Source organism: Pongo pygmaeus, chromosome 5 (genome assembly GCF_028885625.2).
Source record: "Pongo pygmaeus isolate AG05252 chromosome 5, NHGRI_mPonPyg2-v2.0_pri, whole genome shotgun sequence".
Classification (NCBI taxonomy): domain Eukaryota; kingdom Metazoa; phylum Chordata; class Mammalia; order Primates; family Hominidae; genus Pongo; species Pongo pygmaeus.
In genome coordinates this window covers 58,148,499-58,167,672 of record NC_072378.2, presented here as the reverse complement: position 1 = coordinate 58,167,672, position 19,174 = coordinate 58,148,499, and the positions used below count along the sequence as shown (strand labels likewise).

The window sequence follows — 19,174 nt, the reverse complement described above, 5'->3', positions numbered from 1 at the left end:
TACATATTTCTCATGGACCTTTTTGATGGAGTTAAAATTCCCAGAAGACTCCACTATAATCCAATATGTAAATGACCTGTTTCTATGCACTTTCAGTTATGACAACTCCCTTCAGGACACTGAATACTTTACTTTAAGGCAATGGCAAGAAAAGACCACAAAGTTTCTAGAGGAAGTGTAATTATTCCATGTGTTCAATATCTGGGTCATGGTATTTCAGCTGCAGGTAAAATGATCTTCACAGGCAGAGCTTCTACTATTCATCATTTTCCTCTTCCTGAAACAAAATAACAGAGGTTTTTGGATCTTGTGGGCTATTGTAGGATGTGGATACCTAATTTCTCATAGACTGATGATTGCCTTTAAGGTTCACAGCCTTCACTATGACTTTTCCTCATCTGAGATTAGTCTTCTCTTACATTTTTCTGTCCCTAAATTTCGGAGCTCCTTGTTCTCCCCCAGCTCTGCCTTTTCCTTATCTCTTAGCAAGACTATTCATCCACAGAGCCTTTGGCAAGCCTGGGCTGGACTAGTCACCACTTCCCATAATGCCACAGACTGAGGGTACTGTGCTTCCTTTCCTGTGGGCACATCTGGCATTTCCAAGATTCCTGTGAGAAATCAAAATTCATATTTTGCTATATCTTCCCTCTCTTTTCTTCCACCATTTTAAACCAGACAAATACCCATTGTGAGAAAAACCTCTGAATATACTCCAGTCTATCCTTGCAAGGGTCATGTCCACTCCCATCATAATTTTACCATCAATTCTTTTCTGGGAACAAGCATTTGTCATTACACTTCTCCAGCCGTCATTAAAATGTAACATAATGCCCCCAAGCCACTACAGGTTCCTGGACATCTCTCATACGAATGGAAAATGTCCCCACTTCCCCTCTCAGCCTAATTTCTCTCACCCAACCCAACCACACACAGACCACCTCCAAAAAATTCTTTCTCAATCATCGAAATGTTTATTCTTTGGTCACCTTCAGCCAACAGATAATTATCTTATGACTCCAGGCTAGCGCCCAATGATTCTTATTCTGTCTGTGGAACTCAAACCTATTAACTGTTACCAGCCAACTGGAATGGATCTCGCTACCTCTCTAATCTTACTAATCCCTTCATCTACTTGATTCCCCACAATTTCTTTCCTTTTTTAAAGTTATCTCTAAAACAATCACCCACTCCCTCCAGTTGACCTCACTCTCACTATGAGAGCAAAAGAGGTATCCAGAACATCATACGTTCTGTTGTAGGTGATCTTGGTTACTCAGGTGGTGACTTAGAAAGAACAGAAACTGGGCATAAGTTCTACCCATGATCTCAAGACATTAAGAAGTCTCAACAGATGGTTCAGCTCATCTTTACTGAAAAGGAACTGAACACAAGATGGACTTAGATTGCTGAGTGAAGAGAATAATGCTTTATTTCCTTGAACAAAAGGAGCAACTGACAAGATGCCCTCCTTGGCCAAACTTAAGTCAGGCTCCTCGGAATCCTCTTCTCAACTAGGCCTTGACCTTTGGTCTCAATTTTGCATAGCACAGTTGTAGTAAGAATCTTGCAGTCAGTTTAGAGAGAACCCCCTACCCTCACTATTTGTTCACCTTCAATATTTGATCACCCTCAGTATCTAATCAAATTCCGCCTCCCTGCACTCTCCAACACCCCCCTTGGTATCTCATCACCCAGCCTGCCTTGAGCAAGAATCATCTGAGGTTGGCTTAACCACAATCTCCCCATTCCTTAAGTTTCTTTCGTCTCCGTAATTTTTCATCCATTAACGCCATCTTGCTCTTTGGCTATAAATCCCTACTGGTCTATGCTGTATTCAGAATTGAACCCTGTTCTATACTAAGGTCTCTCTTCCCCTATTACAGTAGTTCCTGAATAAAATGTTTTTACCACTTTAACTACTGTAATGTACAGCTCCACTTTTCTTTAAAAAATAGTAAGCACTCAATACTTTAGAGTTACTAACATTACCAAGGTTGTCAGTTTTACTATTAACTAGGAAAAGCTATCTTGAGTAGGTCAGACCCGGTGTGTTGTTTAATATTACTTAAATTACTTATGTTTTGCCTCCAGCTTCTTCATTAGAAAAACCTGCGTCTAGTTACTCTCTCTAACTCCTCATAGGAGCTTAAAAAAATCAGTTAAGCAATTTGAAGTCTGTAACACAGCTGGAAAACATTGCTTCTGTTACTCTAATTCAGCAAATTACCTCCTATGGCGTATTAAATATTCCTTTTTCTGCTCTGTAAGAGTTAATTCATTTCTCATCGGTGAGAACTTTTCACAGGCTGTGAAGCAGCAAGGTGTTACAGAGATAACACAGATTTTGTTTCTAACTCTGCCACCTACAAGCTGAATTATGTTAGGCAATTATAAGTTACCTCAGTCTCTTTGTATACTAAACTGTAAGTATGTATTATTTGCTACAATTCTGTGTATAAAATTTGTAGAAACTAGTTTGTGCCATTTTTGAAAGGTGAAATTTATAAAATAGTTCATTTTATAATCAAATATATCTCTGAAGACTCCTGGGAGTTCCCCTGAAAAGGTGTTAAAAATTGTAAAAATTTCACCTATTATGAAGGTTCCATCCAAAAAAGCAGGACATATGTTCTTCATCTTCATTTCTTAATCTCTTCCCCTGAAGTCATGGAGAACATTTTCAGTTCTGGACTCCAGAGTATACAGAATTTCTTTCTCAAATTTCCCGTGGGGCAAGGTCAAGACACAGTTTTAAAATTTTCATTGACCACATTGTTTCAGAAAATGGAAAGGAAATAATGAAATGCCAAAAATCCACAGAATAAGTATTAAATAGGATAACCTTATGTAAACTGATGTGGCCACTCATTAAGCAGACCACTTTCAGTAATGTCAATAGATCAAAAGAAAGGTCAGCTGTGTATCAAAGGCTCTGCCATAATCATCAGAGGAAAATGGAGAGCTATCTGTTCAGGAATACTGTAGGTAGGCTGGCTAGTGGGTTTGTTTCATCTTTTTCACTATACCCAAATAGACAAGAAAACAAGATCTGAGGGCTATTTGTCACCTGGGGCTCTGTGATTTGCATCATTCTAACTATATCTATTATATTCAGTCAGATATTTATTAAATAAAATGTCTAAATTCCTAATGGGGAATTTAGTACAAATGCACTACTGTTATTAGCAAAAAGAAAAAAAAAACAAAAACAAAAAACAAAACAAAAACAAAAAAAACCAGGGTAACACTTAGTGATGTTTCAACAACAGTAGCTTACGTTTCTACAGATCTTTAGTGTTTAACAAGATGATTCTTCCTGGACTTTTCACTAACTGTAAGGTAATGCAAATTAGATATTTGTATTTTATAAATGAGGAAACTAAGGTTTCCAGAAGTCAAGTGGATAGTTATTTCAGTTACTTAATGGGAAACCTGAAACTAAAATCCTAGTCTTCTACATTCTAGAAGATATTATAAAATTATAAATGGAGAAAAGAAATAAACACATATAACCAGTATCAGTTATCCATTCAACTACAGGCTGCTTCCCCACTGTCACTCAGTTGCTTCAAGGGTCATCTGAAAGTCGCACTGAACCACGGTTAAACAAAATGTTTCTGATTCCAACGAAAACCAGAGAAAAGTTATCTACTATCTAAAGAAATAGTAACTCTAACAAGTCACTCATATTATTTATCCAGTTTCTAATTTAACAGAACTTTAGAATAATAAAATATGGCAAACTTGAAGGTAAAAGTCTGAACTAAAAAATATTAAATAGTGTTTCAGTATGCTTTCAAATGGCCAGTTTTCTTCATATTCCAACTTCCTATAATTATCAAGTTGAGGACACGACAAGGAACTGGAGTACAAAATCAGAGAAAAGGAAGTATACAAATGGAGAGGAAAGGATATAGAACACGCCATTGCTTATTAAACTAGCAACTTGATCTGGAGCCTTAGCAAATTTAGTTTTCTTACCAGTTAGAATTAGGATTTAAAAGCTGAACAGGCTTCAGACCTTACCTAGTGCAGCCACTATTTGATAGTACAACAAGGAACAGAGGGTCTAACCCTAAGTTGCAGTTTCTAAATGAGTTAGAAAAAAAACCTTTCTAACAGGCATGGTGGCTCCCACCTGTAATCCCAGCACTTTGGGAGGCTGAGGCAGGAGAACTGCTTGAGTCCAGGAGTTTGAGACCCGCCTGGGCAACATAGTGAGACAAAAAATTTAAAAAATTAGCTAGGCATGTTGCCCCATGCCTGTAGTCCCAGCTACATGGGATGCTGGTCTGGAAGGCCTTAGACCCTGCGTTGCCTAGTTCATGCGCCTCTTGTTCACTTCTTTAAACCCTGTGTGTAGCACAAAACCTAGCAAATTGCAGCTGCTCAATGAATGTTTACTTGGCTGAACTGTTAGGAATCTTTTTTGGACTGTATGTTCATATGGTCATCCCTACCAGAGGACTGAAAGCTAATCTTATGACATATTTCTCTGTTAACTTTCAGTGCCAAAAAAAGATTTAGCAAGTAAGTTCCTGCCCCTAAATACTATAACTTAACATACTATTTAAATAGAGGCCTTCAACAATTCAACCTGGAGGAAATGGTCAGGGGGAGTTCTACGGGAGATAATTTTCGTCAGCTATCTGTTCAGACAGGTATGCCTACTATTAATGATATATTAATGATAAAATTTTCACCCTTGTTTTAGAAAAATCTGCTTTATTCATTGATATGAATGCCACTGATGTAACAGCAATGAAAATTTATTAAACTTCCAGATATAATTTGCCAAAATTTGAGATAGAAACCAGACAACCCTTCACTTCGGAAGTAAAACATTTACTAATCACATACTTCTAGCCTAAAAGACTAGATTTAGTAATCCGTAAAAGGTGGTCAATTTAGTCTCTATCTCAGTAGCAGAAAAGGAGCCAACATAAAACAAGTATCATCAGAAAACCACAGGAGTACGCCGAGTGATGTAGAATTTGCTAGTCCAAGATAGTTGGCTCAGCTTGAATAAATGGTCTTTTCACTCCACAGAAACAAGAAAACTGAAAACATCATCCAAGTCTGCAATCAGAGACTGCACAATTAGCTGATCAGAGCTAATCTAGAGAGAAGCTGCCTTTTCTTCACAGAAACAAGAATTATGATTTTTAAAAATGTTTTGAGGAATTAAATGCAAATTTATTTCACTTTTACTAGATTAGTTTCACCCTATTTACTTATTTTCCCAAATTTATTTTCTGTCCCCACCTCCCTTTTTTTTTTTTTTTTTTTCATAGTTGTTTTTCTAGAACTCATTATCTGGCCACTTTACTCAACAGTGAATATTTTCAAGTATTGACTATTTTGATAGAATTTTTAAAATCTAACTTGATCATCAAAAAGATGTCTAAAGATACTACAGATGGGGTTCAAAACATGCTATCCCAAAATATGGCACTTTGGCATTTCAGGAAATAGCAAAAGCAGAAAAACCACTCTCATTATCCCCTCGACCCTTCTCCCCTAAAGCAGGTTATAAAACCTAGAAAGAATTCTTTGACCTCTCTTCTCAGTAAGAACTTCATTCCAGAGATGCCCTGAAGGAAAGAAATGTCCTCATCGCTGAAGACACAGGGATACAGAGAAGAATGTAAACAAATAGGCCTTGCAAGCTTCTTCCCAGTTTATTAGATTATATCCCTTTTATCTTATCATACTTCCCTATGACCACTTGTCATCAAACTAAGCATAAAAATAGTTTTTCCTGTTTGAGTTTTCATATCCTTATGAAGGTTCCCATGTCATATAAAACCCATATGAAATAAATTTGTATGCATTTCTCTTATTAATCTGTCTTTTGTTATAGGACCTCAGCCATGAACCTAAAGATGGGTGAGGAAAAAATCTTTTCTCCCATACACTACTCATAACCTAGTAAAACTATTATGTGCAATGAGTCTAAGGTTTTTAAACTTTCAATTAATTAACTAATTTTATTTTTTGTAAACAGGAGATCTTGCTATGATGCCAGGGCAGGTCTCAAATTCCTGGCCTCAAGCAACCCTCTGTCCTGGGCCTCTCAAAGGCATGAGGCCTTTGAGCCTCATTGAGATTACAGGCATGAGCCACTGCACCTGGCAAAGTCTAGGGTTTTGAAGAGCTACCAAGAAGACTGCAAAATATAACTCCTTAATCCTACAAATGTTAAGAAAAACAATATTTTTATATAAACATTTAAATATTTTTATATATTGATACATTTCAATATGTTCCTGGGTGCATAAAGGTTTAGAATTGTCTTATATTAGTAGACTATACCTTTTATCACATATAAAAATATAACTTTGTCCATTTTAATACTTTTCTCCTTGTACTGCATTTTGTGTAACATTGTCACTCCAAGTTTCTTTTAAATTCCCCTTGCTTTTATCTGCACCCTCCCTCCCCATGCCCACCTTTATTTTCAATCTTTCTGTGTCAGGATAACTTAAATAAGCAGCAAATGGGCAATTGGTTATCCAGGGCTACCCTCTAGTGGTTACTGATAGCATATTAAAATATACCTTTTTCTATCAATGTCATAATTAATCAAACTTCACAAAAAAAGATCTTTAGCACACTTCTACTTACACTGTTAATTATCAAATTAGCTCCAGAATAACTCTTAAACTAAATTGCTGAAGGATTAAATTATTTTCACAAAGTCACAGCAATATCCTGAGATGTTTCATTTATTAGATTACATGTTATCTTCTAGTCATCTAAGCATTACCACATAACAGACAACCAAAAGAACAAAATTACATAAAATTTTTAAAGCTAGCAATAAATAATAGACTATACCATGCCTTGAAATGACAAATGTGATGAGATGAAGTTTTAATTTACTGTGACAAGCCAGACTGTTCCTGTACAATTTCAAGGACAAAGAAAACATGGATCTATAAGCCTCCTGTTGTAGGCAAGGGTTTGTTTCTTTTCTAAAGGTCAGGAGCCAATAGTTCACACTTGGTGAGACTAAATTCCCTAAGGGCTGCCTCTGAAGGAGATCAAGAGAGAAATGTATCCAAAAAAAAGCTGTATTAAGAATTAGAAAAAATGTATGTTAGCTGACAGATGGCTAATTTATTTTTTAAAGAGAATTTACAAGGCTTTTTGGAGATGTGGTTGATTCAGGACTGAGGCAGGGAAAATACAAGATGAGTCTGAAGCATCTTGTGGTGCTAGAGAGGGTGTGCTCAAAAGAAGGAAGGAGGTGTGTCAAAAAAGCACAGGAACCAACCTGAAAGAGCTCCCAGTGGCCAAAGCTGAACATTTTGGACAACAAAATCAACAACAAAGACTGGATTATAACCCATAGAATGAAATACATATCCATGAATGTGCACCAACATAAATAACTGAATACATAAATAAATGGGGAGAAAGGACAGTCTTTCCTTATAGAAACATTCCAATAATAAATGTATATGGAATAGGGGAAATAGAAAATAAACTTTAGAGCACCTTAGTGATGATACTTGCAGGCAAGATCCATGGAGGGATGACAAAAATCAGTGGGGAAGCAGGATATTTACATAGTCTAAAAGTATGTCCCCCAAGATGTTCTGAGGAGAACATAGTAACTCTACAGTAGAGAAACCCAGCAGATACCACTTTAACCAAGTGATCAAGGTTAATATCACCAGCAATAAGTTATAATTATTAATAATAAGTAATAAGTGTTGATATCACATGCCCTTAGAGGGATACGATGAGAAGCGAACATCACACCTGTCCTGCCAAAAATGCATAACCTCAATCTAATCACGAGAAAACTTCAGACAAACCCAAAGTAACCAGTATCCTTCCAAAGTATCAAGGTCATGAAAAGACAAGGAAAGACTGAGAAATTGTCACAGACTAGAAGAGATTAAGGAGACATGACAACTAAATGCAATGTGGAGTCTTTTACTAGATCTTGGAACAGCAGAAGGACATTAGTGAGAAAACTGCTAAATTGTGAATAAAGTCTCTAGTTACAGTATTGTACCAATGTTAATTTGTTGATTCTGATAGTTGAATAATATTTGTGCAAGATGCTAATATTAGAAGCTCGGTGAAGAGTATATGGAACTCTTTGTACTGTTTTTATAACTTTTCCATTAGTCTAAACTTTTCTCACAAATAAAAAGTTTATGGCCGGGTGCAGTGGCTCATGCCTGTAAATCCAGCACTTTGGGAGGCTGAGGCGGGTGGATCACCTGAGGTCAGGAGTTTGAGACCAGTCTGGCCAATATGGTGAAACCCCATCTCTACTAAAAACACAAAAATTAGCTGGACGTGGTGGTGGGCGCCTGTAATCCCAGCTACTTGGGAGGCTGAGGCAGGAGAATTGCTTGAACCCAGAGGTGGAGGTTGCAGTGAGCCAAGAGCGTGCCACTGCACTCCAGCCTGGGCGACAGAGTGACACTCCGCCCTAAAAAAAGAAAAAAAAATTTATATACCAGGCAATGGAAAAGTACAACATAGATTACCTCATTTGATTCTCCTAATAACTAGGCAAAGGTGGTGTGAATATCCCTATTTTACAGCCTAGGAAATTGAGACTTCGAAATATTAAGTGAAATGTTCAAATGCACACAGTAAGATGTGTCAGGACTGAAACATCATTATGACTTGTTCAAAGTCTCCATTCCTTCTACCATGTTATGAGGATCTGCACAGGCCTGTATCCACCCAAGAAACACAAGTAATCTCTTCTAAAACTAGAGTAAAATTTTAAAGTGGCAGCAATGCTAAAAAAAAAAAAAAAAACCAAAAAAAAAAAAAAACAGCAGAGGCTATATTCAGAATCTAGTGGCAATTTTTAATTTGCTTAAAATATGCAGTTTTGGGGGAAACATGGTTTTCTGTCAAAAAGGCAAATTACTATATATTTAAATAAAGTCATTTGTATTTACTATGACATCCAGCAAGTCTTATAAAACTATACAAATTACAATATACTGCTATGCTACCCAATATGAAGTATAAAAAAGATGAGTTTGTAACAAAGGTCATTTAACTTCAACAGGCATAGACGTTTTATTACATAGTTCAAAGATACCTAAAACAGATGAGAGGAATTTTCAGATGTCTTAGTGTTTTTTTTCCTTGCAATTTGCAACATTAAACCATTTACCTACATAAACACCACATAAATATTATTTAATACAAAGAAGCAGCATATCAAACCCTATAGAAATATCTGAGAAAATGTCCATGATGGAAAAGAAATGCTTCCCTCTTTTCCCTTTTAGTGATACGTTACAGTCATCACAGTAATGATAGGTTACTTCATTTTGTGAATGACAATAAAGGATCAGAATTAAAGCCCCTAAACAAAGTGGTTCCTTTCTCATAACCAAATGTAACTGAATTAAATTATTGATGGATTGTGTTCTCTGCAGTGCAGAAAGATGGCTCTGCCAAGGGAGGGCTATGTAAACTTCATTGTCTGGCTTCAGGTTATCTGTTTACTTCTGCACTTCACTGTGATTTATCATTAAGAAACTGAATTTGTTTTGCCACACTATCCCCCCTTTGAATGAACTGTACACTGGAAACATGCTAATAGAAAAAGAAGATAAGACAAATTGCATTTTTTCCCAATTCTACAACCTAATCATTTTTAAAAGCACAGATTTTTAAAGGTTAGAAGATGCTTTAAATATCCTAACAAATTTCTCATATTTACTTATAGGAATTTAACTTAAAAATTAAAATATCAATGGTATATTATCATGAGCATGCCTAAAACAACAGTTGGGAAGAACAAGCTGAGCACAGACTAAATCAGACAATTTAGGCTGGGCATGGTGGCTCATGCCTGTAATCCCAGCACTTTGGGAGGCTGAGGCGGATGGATCACCTGAGGTCAGGAGTTTGAGACCAGCCTAGCCAACATGGTGAAACCCCATCTCTACTAAAAATACAAAATTAGCCAGGGGTGGTGGCGTTTGCTTGTCATCCCAGCTATCTGGGAGGCTGAGGCAGGAGAATAGCTTGAACCCAGGAGGTGGAGGTTGCAGTGAGTCTAGATCGCACAACTGCACTACAGCCTGGGCAACAAAAGCAAAACTCCGTCTCAAAACAAACAAACAAACAAAAACAGACAATTTAATACACTTTAAAGCGTATCAAAGTTTTGAAGTCTGTAGTACCTTAATCAAGAAAAAAAATACAGATTAATTAAACTGAATATTAAAACTACCTATATTTTATATATCAATTATCACCCCTCAAGAGTAAATTTTCCAACCACGTGGTAATTATCTCACTTATTTTCACAATATCATTTAAGTATGTAGGAATAGTTAACTTATTTATATTTGCTGATGGCTAGCTGAGTAACAGAGTCCCTCAATAGCAAATCTAAAACTCCAATCTAGGTCTGCTGATTCCCTATCCAGAGCTCATTCACTGAATCATAACACCTCTCAGCTATTTACAGTGTGTAGTGAAGGATACAGAATAGCTTGTCGCAATGTATTAGAAAAAGCAAATACATCATAGTTGTGTTCAGCAGTCTACCAGCCTCCCTTTTCATGTCTGGGTACATTTTACAATTCAACAGATAAAAATCACCATTTAGTGTGATAGAAATTACTATCTTATTTATTGGCTCTATTAACTCAACAGTGAGAAACAGAGAAAAAGATGGATCTTGGGCTAGGTCGTTCATGGTCCTTCTAGCCCTGATTTCTATCTATAAGGCAGGAAGAAAATCTAAGTGTATTGTTTATCCACCAGGAGATTGGTCTGGGCCATGTTATGTTTGAGGAGCCTATTTGGCATCCAAGGGGAGACACAGAGCAGGTAGTTGGGTATACCTGACTCTAGGGTAAGAAGAGCAGTCTGGCTGGAGGCTCTATGAGAATGCAAACTCCAGGAAAACAGGGATTTTGTCTATTTTGTTAAGTTCTATACCTTTAAGCACCCACAACAATGCCCAGGACATTCCAAGAGCTCTATAAATATTAGATGGGACTACATGAAACTGCCATGACATTGTACTATTTTTGATCTATATTAACAGCAACTTCATATGATTCTATCTAGTACTTACTGAATAAACGATACCCTGTAATTTTTCATTTCACAGTCTCTCCTCTGGATCTGAGCTAAAAAAATTCCTGCCTTACTGGAAAAAGAGTACAGCAGAGTGGGTAGAAGATCCTGAAGTTGGTCCTTGCTCCTTTTCAGACCCCAACGGTCTCAGACTCCCTCTTTCCTGGCTAGTGCATTACAGGCACACTAAATATTGTTGGTAGTGATGATGACAGAAATTACCTTTTCCTAATACTTCCTATAGGTAATTATTAGAAAATTAAAAGTAGCCACTTGCAAATTATATAACTAGTTGATTTTAAATAAATTTACAGTATTTTTCTCAGTACTGTTACCGGGTAGAAGGTTCTGATCGTGAGTTGTCCAGGTCCTTGGCACACTGAACACAGAACTGAACAGCACACACAAACAAGCAAGGAAACTGTAGACTTATTGAAGTGGGAGGCAATAGTAGCGAAAGTACACTCCACAGAATGGCAGCGGCCCAAGCAAGTGGCTCAAAAGCCTTGGTAGCAAAGTCTTTTGGGGTTTAAGTACCCTCTAGAAGTCTCCCATTGGTTACACCCTATGTAAATGAAGGGCTGGCTCATGCCAATTAGAGGCCAAAGTGAACTGGCCCATGGCCAATCAAAGACAAGCTGGATTGGCACCTTATTTATGCAAATGAAGGTCCTAAAATGGACCAATCATAGGCCACAGTGCAGGTTTGCCTCATGGCCAATCAGAGGCTGGTGTGAATAGGCACCTTATGCAAATGAAGGTCCTAGAATTTAGTTCCAGGAAGTTTGCATGAATTGGCCTTAGGTTCCCTGCCTTCAGAGCCTATTCTTTTGCCTCACTACTACAGTTATCATTTTATAGCTAAAGTTTCTGAGTAATAGATTATTTCTCCAAAGCCATAGCAGAAGAGTAGATAGGTAAACTCAAAAGTCCTGAAGTTCAATTCTGGGCTTAATTCATTACAACTTGTCTCTACCACCAACTACGTGGAAGCTCTATATATGTGTGTAAGGATGTTACTATGCTATTTAATTACATTAAGGGATTTTTCTGCCCGTATTTGTTTTCCTATGCTATATCACATTTAGAAACTTCCAAAGACAAATCCAATTGCTTATAGTTTTACCTGGATACTTTACCTGAATAGATTATCACATGAAACAACTTTTCTCCTGAAACACACACACACACACACGCATATATAATCTTTAAAAGCTTATATGAGTGATCTTTAAATTACCATACTGCTATATACAATTTCCATAGTTCTCTTTTTGGTTTATCATGTCATAAACTGAGCATAAAATAAGAATTATTTTCTATTCTGTTTTATAAAGAAATGCTGTTCCTGAAGAACTTTAATATATATTAATTCAAATTTAATCATTTAAATAGACTAATAAAAAAAGAAAGCTGAGGATGACTATACAAATCTGAGGATGGTGCTCTGATAGGACAACTTCTAGGATCACAACTCCACTAGCCACTTCACATGGAGATGAACTTCCTTTAAAACTCAAAAGCTGCCTCTGATGTCCTATATAGCATACAAATGAGCAGAACAATAATGAGAAACACAATACATGTAAAATTACGGGAACAATACTATGTTGATGTGCAGCTTAAAGAGTAATTTGTTGAATAATAATAATCCCCAAGTCAAGTTGACAAATTAACTTGCTTCTAAATAAATGAAAGTATAGGCCAGGTGTGGTGGCTCAAGCATGTAATCCCAGCAATTTGAAAGGCCAAGGCAGAAGGATTGCTTCAGCCCAAGAGTTTGAGGTTAACCTCACATACAGTGAGGTTACTCTATGACTGTGCCACTGCATTCTCTCCTGGGACAGAGAGCAAAAACCTATCTCTAACAAAAGTAAATAAATAAGTAACTAAATAAAGAAAAGCATAACATTACTTTTCAAACTTAAGTAGTGGCAGATGAGAGGAGCCCTTTCCCAAGCAGCTACAACATTAGGTGATTTGTAAAAAGGCTAGAATTTGTTTTACCTTATAATACCAAACAATTCACCTTTCACAAAATGTGCTGCTCTGGCTTGTTTAAACAATGGATGTACTCCCCCATCACGTGATTTGGTCTCTCTTTCTTAGCTATATTCATCCAATCTGGACAGTGAACTGTGATGGCAGGGACATCTCTCTATTCCCTTAAATCTCTCTGCCTTATGCCCACTGTGCTTGACAGTGAGGATCTTGAAAAACTATAAATTAAATTCCACAGGTATGCACACAAAATTGCATATAAATGTATAATGTACTGTTAAATCTCAATTCCTTAAAGGTTCAAAGGATTATTATCTACTCTTCCCTTCCATTATGAAAACATCATATCCCACAAACCTGCAAAATTAAGTTACCCAACCAACAAGCGCAAGCTGTTTAGCTCTTAAATTGAGGTGACACAATGTGCAAAGGAAAGTCACCTTAATTCCACTAAGGGAAAAAAAATGCACTAAAACCCATCTCTCTGAGCTGAGCCTTCATTCAATATTGAAACAAGTAATCTCAAATTCCATGGTTTTGGCTGCTGCTCAACATTATTCCATTCAACTGGGGATTGAACAAAGCAAAATAAAAAGGAGCTTTAATGTGCCTTTTCTTCTCCTTTTTGCTATACTACATTGACAGCATCTTGTTCATTAATTAAACTTTTTCTTCCCTTAAAGAAATAGACTGTAGGGTGCTATACTGGACACTGAGGAAGCAGGCAGGAAATAAGAGGCATAAGTTAGAAAAAATCTAGGATTTAAAAATTGTAGTTGGAGATACAAAATATTCATGAACGATAAAACAAATATAGAGAAACATTTCAACAAATACAAAGTAAGATGGTAAGTATTTAACACATACAGGGGTTGACATGGAGGCAGAACTAGGAGTGACTAGAGGTTCCTCTCACAGATTTTACATGAATCAAGACAGCTCCACCTTGATGACTGAAACAGTTCAGGTGCCTTGCACATTTTCTGTCATCCACTAGAAATGGGGTTATGAATTTAAGTCTTTGGAGGCTATGAACCCAGTTAATAATGACTAATTTGCCAAATTTGCTGGAACCCTCAGAAATAAATTTTGGTTTTGTGAGCCTGACTTGTGTTTCTTACATAAGAAGAGAATGCATTCACTGTTGTTGTGTTTTTTTTTTTTTTTTTTTTTTTTGGTTTCTTTTTGAGACGGAGTCTTGCTCTGTTGCCCAGGCTGGAGTGCAGTGGCGCTATCTCGGCTCACTGCAACCTACGCCTCCCAGATGGAAGCAATTCTCCCACCTCAGCCTCCCAAATAGCTGGGATTACAGGCTACGCCACCATGCCCAGCTAATTTTTTGTATTTTTAGTAGAGACTGGGTCTCACCATGTTGGCCAGGCTGGTCTTGAACTCCTGACCTCAAGTGATCTGCCCACTTTGGCCTCCCAAAGTGCTGGGATTCCAGGCGTAAGCCACCACGCCCAGCCTTCACTGTTGTTTTTGTTCTGTATAATAATAGGCACAATAGGGAGATCATGAGGAAAAAACATAATTCTTATTCATTACCTTACTGATATGTAGGAACTTTGGCTTTGATAATAATTTAAAGAAGATATGCCATTTCTAATTTGCCATCTTAAAGCTCAAAATAATAATGCAATAAAATTCTAAGTTTATACAAAATCTTTTGACAGAAATGACAGGTGTTCTAAAGGGAAATGATTAAAAGGTAAAAAAGATGAGAAAATGCTTTCCATGTATTTTTTATTTGGGTTTTAGATACCTCAATATGAGGGAACTAGAGGAACACAGCATTCTTTGCTGTTTTATCATTATGTAAATCAAATAGATTTTCTTTTCCAATAAAATTATATGTGTAAATTGCCCCTGTGCATATCTTGCTGGCAAAAAAATTATAGGAATGACACCAATTTCATGGTAACTTTAATTTAAAAAAATGCTCCTCAGCTTTACAACCTGAAGATAAAGTTTATGCACTTTCTTGAAGTCTCTCACTAAAAACTGATGACCAGTGGAAATTTACCTTCTCATCAGCCATAAAATAGTGACTGCAAAATTCAATAATCTTGAATGCATAGTTCGAAATTTGTGATTTACTGTTTGGCAAATAAAAGTTATTTTCTAACCATAATAATAGTTATTTATTGAGGGCTTACTCTGTTCTAGGCACTGTTTTACCTATATTATTGCTGCTTTACATCCTGGAAAGCCACTTGATACTTTTTTATTGGAATCCCCAGAAAAGAATCCATCCTTTCAATGTTCATTTCCTGAGTATTTGACAACACAATTAGAAAAATTATCTTAATGTTAGAAAAAACAGTGCTGTTCATAGATATGAAGAGAAAGCCAGCAGCATACAGAGAAATGGGACAGCCAAGATTATTACTGACAGTGAATAGGAAAATATAATCAAGTTCATGAATTCTAAAAGGAAATTAAAGACATTTGCTAATTAGGTGATCATAAAAGAAATAATAAAGCTCATTTCCTGCTCTATGATACTGGCAAGGCATCAAACCAAAAAGACGAAACAAAGGCATTTGGCTTTCATTATAAACCTATATAAAACAGCACAATAAAGAGACGTATACACAGCTCTTTCACATCAGTTAACTTAGATTCCTACCATTTTCTCAGACAAGTGTTTCTGTTACCTTTCTTAAAGATGTCACCATGGCTCAGCAGCTGCCATGAGTTAACCAACTAAAAATATGGTTTCTGATGCACATACAACTCATTTTCACATCCACAAGAAAATAATGGGCAAGAAAAACTAATAAAGTTAAACAAAACGGCCAGGCGTGGTGGCTCACACCTGTAATCCCAGCACTTTGGGAGGCCAAGGCGGGCGGATCATGAGGTCAAGAGATCGAGACCATCCTGGCTAACATAGTGAAACCCTGTCTCTACTAAAAATACAAAAATTAGCTGGGCATGGTGGCATGTGCCTGTAGTCCCAGCTACTCAGGAGGCTAAGGCAGAATAGCCTGAACCTGGGAAGCAGAGGCTGCAGTGAGCCAAGATCGCACCACTGCACTCCAGCCTGGCAAAAGAGCAAGACTCCATCTCAAAGAAAAAAAAAAAAAAGAAAAAGAAAAGAAAAGGTAAGAACTGAAATAAAAACTGAAGGTTGATGAATTCACCTTACAATTCACAGGCAGATTATAAACCTCAATATATATTTTTCCTCATTTAATTATACTTCTACAAGTTTATGTTCAAATTCTATTTTCAAAAAAGTCTGAGTAATGAACATAGATGAGGGCATTCAGGGAGAAAAGAAAGACCATAAGCAAATCTAGACTTAGAACTTCCTTACTTTTTGTAGTTATCAGTGTTTTAGTTTCAAGAAAAATCAATATTGTTTACTTAATTTTGCAACAATTAATTTTTAACTAATCCAATTACTTAAAAAATTATTAGAAAATCATGCTCTTCACAAATGCCACTTACTGTTAATATCTGCAACTTTTCCTACTATCAAAAGGGCTCATTTACTTCCTTTCACATTAACATGCATAAAATAGTATTTGTTAACTATCAATAATTTTTTAAAGTAAATTAACAACAGCTACAACGTACAGAGTGGCTATATGTGCTCAGTAGTGTGTCAGGCACTTGACAGACATTATCCCAGCTCCTCACAAGAACCTACAAAAAATAGAGATTATTATTCCCATATAAAAATGAGAGCATAAGACAGACCTTAGGAAAAGTAAGTATCTTGACCAGAATGATAAAATGAACCAAGTTAAATCTTAACAGACCCAAATAATCATCACTGTACTCCCTCATAACCAATATAGCTCATCCTAACTTTGGTGCAATAGCAATCTGAAGTTCAGAAAGAACTTACACTTATGGAAAACGTCCTTAAGTCTTGATCGTCACCAAAAAGCAGGCATTCTTTCTTTCCTTTAGTTGGGGAGAAAACAGAGGACCAGAGAGGGTAAAAAGCTTTTCAGAGCTCCCAAAGAGGTTGCAAGGGCCTGGCCTGTGGCCTTCAGCCTTTAGATCCAATTTTCTTTCTAACGCTCAGGCTTTAACCAGCATAGCTGAAAACACATGTATTTGTAGCAAAGTACCTGGACAGGCACACCACCTTTAAGTCTTAGATAGCTCTCCAATCTTCACATTTAACCACATGGTTGCTCACCATTTTTATTATTCCCTTAATATCTTTGTAAGAATAGAATTTTCTATACGCTTTCCTTGGACAATCAAAACTGTTAAATAGAAAAGCCATGATTACTGCTTCCAATTTTATTCTATTCTATCATAATGCTCTACAATGGTGTTTCATTCTCAAATACAGAAATGCTGGGGCATGTAGTGAACAAGTAATACTGAAAAGCTGATTCAAGGCAGAAATAATAAATAGTAGGGGTTTTCCCCATAAGATATTGACACAGAAGCCTGCAAACCTGCAGTTCGTCAGATGGCAGCTCTTCCGACCTCAGATTAGAAGACGTAATCTCACATAAACAATGAAGGGGAAAGACCAATAAAAGAAGGTTTAGGATCTTTACAGTAAAAAAAAACCAAGTTACTCATTGCATTTGGGTGACATAATAAGTGACATTATTGATCACGGAAAAACATATTTGCCTACCTATCCACCTAGAAAATTGGACTGGGCATACCCACTCTGATTTATGTGGTCAAATACAAAGCATTTTCAAATACTGGGCAAATTTTTAAATAATATGGACTATATATTTATTGAACACAATTGTCCTTTTGAAGTATTTTTTTTCAGTCATACTCAAAAAGTCAGATACTTTTTGACAGCTCAGGAAATATATAGCAAAAAGCTTTTCATAATATTGTATAACAAATCAGAGAAGAAATGCCTATGAACGAACAAACAGTCTAAAATCAAACCAAGTGCATATACATACCTTCGTTCACATTTTAAGATGTCAACTATGAAAACATAATGCAGAATTATAGTTACAGGCAGATTTCACTGCAGTACTTCTGGAAAAATATGATTTCCCTTGCTCTTTAAATGATGAAAAATAGCCTGTTAAAAGGATCTTTTAAAATATGTCTATAAAAAAATCTCCCCCAACAAGACTAAGACGTGATTATAAACACAATTTCAATCAAGTGATACTATCTATAACAATAGCAAGTAGGTAATGAAAAACAGGGGGAAAAGGCAAAGGGCATTTTGCTTTCTCACATACTACACAATAACGTATTTTATGTCCTAGTGAATATAAGGCAATACTTATGACAGCTTTTCCTACTGCAATTGGGGAAGAGCTTTAAGACTCCAAAGAAAAGTGGAGACCTTCCCCGACTTATGGTGGGGTTATGTCCTGATAAACCCATCATAAGTTGAAAAATATCATGTCGAAAATGAATTTTAATACACCCAGCCTACCAAAAATCACAGCTTACTTTAAACATGCTCAGAACACTTACATTTGCCTACAGTTGGGCAAACTAATCCAACACAAAGCTTATCTTATAAAAGCATTAAATATCTCATGTAATATATTGAACACTGTAGCAAAAGTGAAAAACAGAATGGTTTTACATCATAAAATCAAAAAATTTTAAGTCAAGCCATCAAGAAATTCAAACAAAAAATCTAAAACACAAACATTCAGATTTTATACATCTTCTCAACCACTATCTACAAGTTTATGATTATTACAACATTTTTCTTTTTTTTTCTAATCCCCATGTTGATCAAAATTACAATATTTCTAATGTTTGGTTTGGATGGCTGGTAGAGTAAAGGTATAGCCATGGGACAGTTTTATTTCTGAAAAGCAAAATGATATTGATTACTTACTATGTACAAGGCACTGTTCTAAGCACTTTCTTTGTATTAGCTTTATTTAGTCCTCACAACAATCCTTTAGGACAGATACTATTAGGATCCTCTTTTCACAGATGAAGAAACTGGAGCACAGAAAGGTTAAAGAAATTGCCAAAAGTCAGATTACAGCTGCTAAGTTGCAGAGCAAGAATTTGAATCCAAGTAATTGTATTTCCAGGCACTTAATTGCTCTGAAAACTATATCTGTAGTTTGTCAGATGAAATTATGTATTCTTTCCT

The 19,174-nt window shown here is 36.3% G+C and overlaps 1 protein-coding gene across 2 annotated transcripts in view; it reads right to left on the bottom strand.

The window, feature by feature from the left end:
* Positions 1 to 19,174, bottom strand: part of PRIM2 (DNA primase subunit 2) — a 315,402-nt gene that overhangs the window by 59,020 nt on the left and 237,208 nt on the right. The window contains exon 11 of one of the 2 annotated variants that reach the window (XM_063666291.1): positions 16,681 to 16,749. The exons of the other annotated variant lie outside the window; for it this stretch is intronic. Within the exon in view, the coding sequence (XP_063522361.1) occupies positions 16,681 to 16,749 (69 nt within the window). The remainder of the gene's footprint in view (positions 1 to 16,680; positions 16,750 to 19,174) is intronic. 2 annotated transcript variants of the gene reach the window in all.